General features: G+C 31.4%; 1 protein-coding gene across 1 annotated transcript in view; it reads left to right on the top strand.

The window, feature by feature from the left end:
• The window catches only part of LOC111718224 (uncharacterized), a 25,867-nt gene extending 18,462 nt beyond the window's left edge, over positions 1-7,405 (top strand). Inside the window, exons 12-17 of the mRNA XM_023493763.1 lie at positions 149-211; positions 415-501; positions 1,903-1,989; positions 2,446-2,532; positions 3,097-3,143; positions 6,790-7,405. Coding sequence (XP_023349531.1) covers positions 149-211; positions 415-501; positions 1,903-1,989; positions 2,446-2,532; positions 3,097-3,143; positions 6,790-6,862 — 444 coding nt within the window. The 3' untranslated portion in view covers positions 6,863-7,405. The remainder of the gene's footprint in view (positions 1-148; positions 212-414; positions 502-1,902; positions 1,990-2,445; positions 2,533-3,096; positions 3,144-6,789) is intronic.
• The last annotated feature ends 765 nt before the right edge of the window (positions 7,406-8,170 follow it).

Consider the following 8,170-nt stretch of genomic DNA (forward strand, 5'->3'; position numbering starts at 1 on the left):
TCTTTAAAAAGTGTAATATGTCTCAAATGAACCCGAAAGAAGTTTTCGACAACACTGCGTACTCAGTTCAACTACCTTACAAAGCCGGTCACTCCCTTTAATGTTTTGAAGTTTTTGATATCCTGAGATTAAAATAAGAATTTGTTAGTTTTTGAATCTCATGAGAAAATCTACAACTTTCAGAGAAGCATCGCCAATCCTCGATATTCTAGTAAGTTACATAAAGATAAAGATGACTTTGATGATAATGATGATAAAGATGAAAATGATGATAATGATGATAATGATGATAATGATGATAATGATGATAATGATGATAATGATGATAATGATGATAATGATGATAATGATGGTGATGATAATGATGATATAATAATAATAATAATGATGATAACGTGTATTGATGATGATCAGGAAAAACTGTGGTCTGAAGTTTATAGCCTACAGATGGAAGAAAAGGAAAAGATTGGAAAAGAAAGAAAAACAAGTTTCGGAGTGAAGGTAAAAGATTTTAAAATATTTACAACTTTATTTAAAAAATGGTATTAACCATTTCGTGCAATTGCTATAAATAGGGTCTTTAAAAGTAAACTAATTAATGATCTTACGGAAATAAAAATAATTCTAAGCTTTTTTTTTTTGTTAACTTGATTGATATATTATAATCTTTTTTAAAGTCTGAAAAAAGTATAGGTTTAAACAAAGAGTAAATTTTTTAAATCTCTTAAAGATTTGCGATGTATAATAAACAAATCAAAAAATAAAGTTGCCACCTTACTCAATTGTTTTCTATATCTTTGTGTCCTTCCCAATACAGCATTTGCATTTGTTGTATTCACTTACCCCGCAAACAAAGGAGGCATTAGTAGGGTTTCCGGCGAACGAAACGTTTATGAAAGCAAAAAACGAACGGAAAAATTTGTATTTTAAATTAAATGAGATAATATGCTTAAAAAAATTTTAATCACAGATTTTTCCGTTCGTTTTTTGCTTTCATAAGCTTAAAACCAAAACAATGTTAATTATAAGAATTAGTTTGGAAAAGCCAAAATGAAACTCAAAACGATCGTTTTTAAAGCGATGCCCATCCCTACCTGGGCAACATCTTTATATATTTGTATTTCAGCCTTGAGCTTGGTGGAGGCTGAAGGGCAATGCTGAGTAGTATGATATTATCATAAAGCTTCATATATTTTTATTTTAGTCTTGAGCTTGTTGGAGGTCAAAGGACAATTTTGAGAAGGAAAATACAATTATAAAGATTTACTTATTTGTATTTAAACCTCGAGCTCCCTAGAGGCAGGAGGATGAAAAGATCATAAAGTTTTCTTTATGTGCCTCAAGCTTGCTGAAGGCTAAAGGACAATCTTGAGGAGGATGATGAAATCATCAATCTTTCTTTATTTGTATTTTAGCCTCGAGCTTGCTGAATGATGTTAAGGAGGATGACAAGATCACAAATCTTTCTTTATTTGTATTTTAGCCTCGAGCTTGCTGAATGATGTTAAGAAGGATGACAAGATCACAAATCTTTCTTTATTTGTATTTAAGCCTCCAACTCTGTAGGCTAGAGGATAATGTTAAGGAGGATGACAATAAAAAATGTCGAAAAAAGGAATTTCCCAAATGCCTGGGTATCTGGGAAATTTTTCTTTATTTGTATTTCAGCCTCAAGCTTGCTGGAGGTCGAAGGACAATGTTGAAGAGGCTGATAAGATCATAAATCTTTCTTTGTTTGTATTTTATCCTCGATCTCGCTGGAGGCTGGAGAATAATGTTGAGGAGGCTGATAAGATCATAAATCTTAATTTGTTTGTATTTTAGCCTCGATCTCGCTGGAGGCTGGAGAATAATGTTGAGGAGGCTGATAAGATCATAAATCTTTCTTTGTTTGTATTTTAGCCTCGATCTCGCTGGAGGCTGGAGAATAATGTTGAGGAGGATGATAAGATCATACAGGCTTTGGGAACCTCTAAAAATAAGTTCCAGGTATAAACTATAACCATGTACAGGCCACAGGATCTCTTAATAAAAAAGTTTATCCCAAAACTTTATTACTGAGCAGATTAGCAAGGTTGAAAATCCTTTGATGCCTTTTTTTGGCTTTCCAATTGATAATGAGCTTTGATTCTGAACCGATAATTGTTTTCCGGAAATAAAAAATTATTTAGACTGTCGTTAACACTTAGTTTTTTAGCTGAGAACAGACTGTTCGTTTTGTTAATAGTATTTTTCGTTATTTTTAAAGCCACGGTTTACTAAATACATTTTAATATATATTTAATGACATATATATAAATGAGGTGAACCTCAAATCACTTTTCTCTTGCTGATTCGGAATTCTGTATAACCTTGACATTTAGGTTATTTTAAGGCATTGTATTTTAAAGGATTATTTGCAACATTGTTTACCATAACCTTCCCTCAAATGTTGATTCTGTTCAGGAAAGATTAAACCTAGGGTTTGAGAAGAATATTCCAAGATATGAAAGCAGAACAGAGAGCATGATGCAGCTTGATTGGGCAGAGAAGGTAAGTGTAAGACGACTTTCAGTTTGTTTATTTTCTTCTGGCTTTTTTACATTTTTCATTATCGAGTTTGATGGTTATTATATAATGTTAGAACTGACGAGGGTTAACCAAGACCGAAATATATTTTCAATAAGGTGTGGAATTAACATCTGCTTTACTTATTTATAGAGGACAGAGGTTTGGTTCATCACAAAGATAAAGACTATTTTAGTGATAAAGACGACCTTTATAAATAAAAATAACTGTTACGGTACGGCTTCGACGTAATAAACGCGATCCCCTATTTAGAGTTGTTTAGTCCGATTCATGATGGCAAGCCACAAGACTTCGTAAGAGCCAAAATGATAAAGATATCTTCGTTGTTCTTCAAAATAGAATTCAATCAGAACTGAAGAAAAAAAATAATCAAATTCAAATTAAGGAGTGACAATGACGAAAGTTATTTTCCATATTTTTATTTAGATAAAAGCTTAAACGTTGTAAATTGGACAAGTCATTCTAAAAATGTTGAGTCACTTGTAAATCTGTCTATAGTCCTTTAAAAATAAAGGGATGTTTGTTAAGGTGAAAGCATCAGACCGAGCAGAGGCCAAATTGTATCCTGTTCTTAGGAATAAATTCATTTAAGTCACACATGGAGTTGGTTTACAATCGGTATTTAAAAATGTTTGGTTTGGAAAATTAACTGACATACATGCGGACGAAAATTCGGTCCAGTGCAGTGCATGAATATTTCAACATACCTGTTCGACTGTCTATCTGTATACAGAGTGTCCCAAAAAACATAGAAGTTCAGTGACGACTTTTATATCGTCTTCTATCCATGCAGCATGTTTTTTTCTTTAAAAAACAATAATTGCAGTATTCCAGTTTAAACATCTAATATAAAAACACCTGAGTCTAAAACTAAAGAACGAAAAGTTTTGACTTAAATTTTAAGTTTATGGTTAAATGCCACTTCTGACTTAATTTAAACCTAAACTTTAACCGTGAGGTTAAATATTTCGACGAAATCGAAAGTTAAAATTTAAACACAGGGTTCAAATCTTGAAATCCTGCATTTTCCATTTGTCTATTATTCAATCATCATTCAGCTGAGAAAGTGGCATTCATTTTTACGTTATATTTAAAAGTGAAAACCTTGTTAAAGAAATTTTTCGCTTTAGATTAATTAATTTTTGCATGTAAACCCAAAATACGGTTGTAATTCGAAATATGTTTTGTTTTCGGTTACGTAATCAGCTGATTAGCGATGGTTATGTAATATTCTCCGTAAATCCTTTTCTCTGATTGGTTCAGATTTTCCCGGGAAATTCAAATTTAAAATTGAGAAAGTTTAATATTTAAGTAGCTATTCATTATTTTACAGAACTTTTAACCTCGAACTTAAAATTCGCGCATTCTTTAGTTTTAGACTCTGGTCTTGAGATTTTCAATATGTGATCTACCATTTTGCATCTTCAAATTGACGGAGATATTGCAAAAGTTTTAAAATTTAATTCATTTAATAAATCAGAATTGTTTAAATAATCTAATATCTTGGCCAATTTTTAAGATACGAGAAAGGTGTAGACCACTTAATATAAAGCTTGTCAGATGTTCAGCCTCATTTTTTTACTTTCTTTGCCATGCATAACATATAAAGTAGTCTCTAAAATTCCCATGTTTATTGGGGCACTCTGTAACTTCAAATACTTACAATTAATTTTCCTCTCCGGTCCTTGATTACGTCGTTATAGGTGTCAATATTGATGCAAATTTCAAACTAATTCTTTAGCCTTTTATTCTTCAATAACACTTCAAGCTGGAAATTATTAATTTCGATAATATTAAATTTAAGTTTGAAATCTTTACACAGTCTGGCTATTTATATAGTTTACAATGCAGTTCTGGAAAAAGATTTTCAAAAAAATTTACAGGAGCGGCTCATTATATTTTCCAAAGCGGGTAAATAATTGAACATTTGTGCGCGCAATCCACCCTGGATTTATTTTTACAGTGAATTCATTTTACGCCCAAGCCATGACCAGAGGNGGGGGGGGAAGAAAATGTGTAACCAAGGTTTCAATTTTGATAATAAATCTTTATTTAAAGTGAATAAGTGAAAACTCTTTATGAATCTATTCTTAAAAATTAAAAAATCAAAATTAAAGGGCTAGAAAGTGCCAGGTCTCTCTTTTTGTGCTCTTAATTTTTCCCCAGTTTTCCAATATGGGGGACGTTCCCCCAATTTTCCATAGGGGGGGGGGCGTTCCTCCAATTTTCCCCCCGTAAGCTGGCTCAGTTGTGAACATATTTTTAAGAGACTTGCTGCAGAAACAATGAAGGAAAATTCCAGAATTCAACACTTTTTTATATAAAATTATGACGATATTTATTTCTCACTAAAACAATTGTGAATCGTAAATATATATGAAGGAGAGTCTACTGCACAGTCCCTTTCACCTCAGTAAATATATATGAAGGAGAGTCTATGGCACAGTCCCTTTCACCTCAGTAAATATATATGAAGGAGAGTCTACTACACAGTCCCTTTCAACTCAGTAAATATATATGAAGGAGAGTCTACTACACAGTCCCTTTCAACTCAGTAAATATATATGATGGAGAGTCTACTGCACAGTTCCTTTCACCTCAGTGCTAATTTAATTCTGATATTTTACTGAGGATTACGGACATGGATTTATAACAACACAGATATAACACTTCGTTAACAATTAACCTGAGGCAGAGGCCCAATGGAGTAACGCGCATTCAGCGTAGAACAGACTCTCTCTCTGTAATTCAACCCAGCATGCGCGTAACTCCTTTTGGATTTTGCCTCTGGGTTATTGTGAACGAAAAACTCCTAAATCTTGAAAAGACGACATCTAGTGTTCAATCTGTGTTGTTATTAATCTATGAATACGGGCTTATTTACTTCACAAGAAGAGTCCATTTTTAGAGCAAATGACATCATCACAATATTAAATTAAATTTTAAATCTGTAAATTAAAATTTTAGTTTTGATGTCATAAAAGTACGTTATACTTTGAGGCTATGTCAAAGTACAATTTTGTTCTAAGTTGTCATTTTTAAGCAATTCAATCATTCTTAATTTGTTTTTATGACTAATTAATATAATTTTCATGGTTAATCAACCTTTTTGTAAACATGATAATGATGTTGGTACAAATGTGCATTATCATCAGAATTTAAAGATTGAAACTGAAGATTTTTCGGCCTTGGCGAATTTTAAAATATATATCAACAGATATTTTGGGATAAAAGCTGTGCTTCCTCATATTTCGTAAAACTAACACATGTTAACTGTGGCTTCTGTACAAAAGGGACTTGCAAACTTATGCAGTAGAAAAAAGTAAGAATTCAACACAGTTAAAAACAACACAACAAAATATTCTTCCTTGTTAATCTCATATTAGCTCTGAAAAGCTTGAAGTTTTTTTATGTTTGTGTTTACTGTTTAAGTTTAAAAGTTAAACCTTATCTTAAAGTTTATAAATTGGTTTCTCTGTTTCAATTAGGTCGGTTGAGTCAGCATACTTTGAATTTGATGGTAGTTAACAATTGAATTTTTTTGTAACAAATTGGGTATTTTTTATTTTCATGTTTTTTACAAAATACAATTCTAAAGTGAAAAATTTGGTATTGATACATGGTATTAAATATTTGGTATTGATACATGGTATTAAATATTTGGTATTGATACATGGTATTAAATATTTGGTATTGATACATGGTATTTTATATTTGGTATTGCTACATGTTTTTGATGCAGTGAAAAATTTGGGTTTTAATGTAAAGAATCATTTGCACAAATTTGTTCTTTTTTTCTGTCTAGTGTCTACTCTTTTTTACTTTATTTAACTGTGTTGCATTATCTACATAATGTAATAATGATGTTAAAGGATGATATGATGCAGTTGTGAACAAAAGATGATGAAGCACTATGTATTTAATATTCTGTATTGTGTGCAGAACATTCTGATTTCTAAAGTAGTCTGATTCAGCTGTATAATTTGGTTTTTTCTTCACAATAACCCTAAGTTAGAGGCCCAAAAGAGTTCTGCGCAGGCAGTGCATGCTCTCTGTCTGTCTTGTAATTAAACGCTGCCTGCGTGGAACTCCTTTTGGCTTCTGCCCATGGGTTTTTGTGAACAAAAAACCCCTAAATCTTGAAAAGACGACATCTAGTGTCCTATCTGTCAAGGTTAATTAATCTATGACTAAGTGTGACTTATGAATTTAAATTTGCAGTATTGACACCAGGAAGCTATCTAGCGAGAATCCACGAAGATTTTCCACATGGCGACATTCTCCGGAGAAATAATATTTAAGTAGAGTTAATATCCAGATTCCAGATCAATGCTTGAACTTGGTCGTTTGTTTTTACTTAAGATAAGTTTATTATTCCTTTGATATCAAGCATTGTGTTCGTACCTCGTAGGAATACCTAAAATTGACCCTCAACATTAAAAATGCCCGCAGTGGACATTGAGATCAAGAGATCGGTATTGTGAGATTCCAATATAAAAGTTCCTGTCTCAGAAGTTCTTGAACTTAAATTTGATTCTTCTGGGAATCCCAGTGATTGTTGGGATAACTTGAACTGAGGGATAAAGCATTTATCCTTAAATTAAAAAAGTGCCTGCAATGGAAATCGAGATCAACCGTTCAAGATTGACAATAATACTTCACTAAAAAATTTCGGCCTCAGTTGAGATAAAATATATAGATATCAGAAATATATAAAGTGACACGTTGAAAGCAAAGAAAAGTATTCTAGAGAGATAATTAAATGGTTTTTAGAGAGAGATCACTTTTCATTTTGATTTTAGGTTGACAGAATTAATACAAAAGGTTTTCAAAGTCCAAAATTTAAAAAAAAAATTTTATTTCGTGAACCAGTTTTGAAAATATGATAAATATATTATTGGGAGCAAAATTAGATGAAGCAGTCCATATTCTATATATTTTTTTAAATGATTGCACAGTAGAATTCGCAACACAATTTAAAAAAATGTGCCATGTTTGAAAGAAAAATTTTAGAGGTCTGAAGAATTTGACTACTGAAAATGTGTACCGTGGATTATTTTAGTTTAATTTATTGTTGAATAAAATGTGAACTACAAATTATGTTTTGTATCATTATATCATTATATCATATATTTTACCAAAGCTTGATATTTAAAAAAATAATAAAGGTTCTCAAAAGTATATTTCTCTCATTAATTAAAAAATAAAATAGAAGAAAAATGAAATCACCAAAAATTTACTTGAAGGGAGTGTTCGTAAAAATGAAAGGGGGTATAGGCTTACGACGAAAAATAAAAAAAAAATATTATGAAATATCATCTATATACGAATGCGTCGAAAAATTATTGATGATTATTGATTGTAATATCTGAGCGATTCGTTTCCATTGATATACAAGAATAACCTAATTTATCTAGGTTTGTTTGGAATTAAATTGATTTTTTATGATCCGAGTTGAATATTGCAACTTTCTGAATTTGTATGAATGCTACGTTCTTCGGAATGAGTCGTTTTTAACAGTTTTCTAGACGCAACAGATAGAAGAAAGATTAGTAGCGATCAAAATCGCTGACTTTTCGTCTTAAGTCTATACCCCTTTCAT

The sequence above is a fragment of the Eurytemora carolleeae genome, unplaced genomic scaffold (assembly GCF_000591075.1).
Source record: "Eurytemora carolleeae unplaced genomic scaffold, Eaff_2.0 scaffold407, whole genome shotgun sequence".
Taxonomy (NCBI): Eukaryota; Metazoa; Arthropoda; class Copepoda; order Calanoida; family Temoridae; genus Eurytemora; species Eurytemora carolleeae.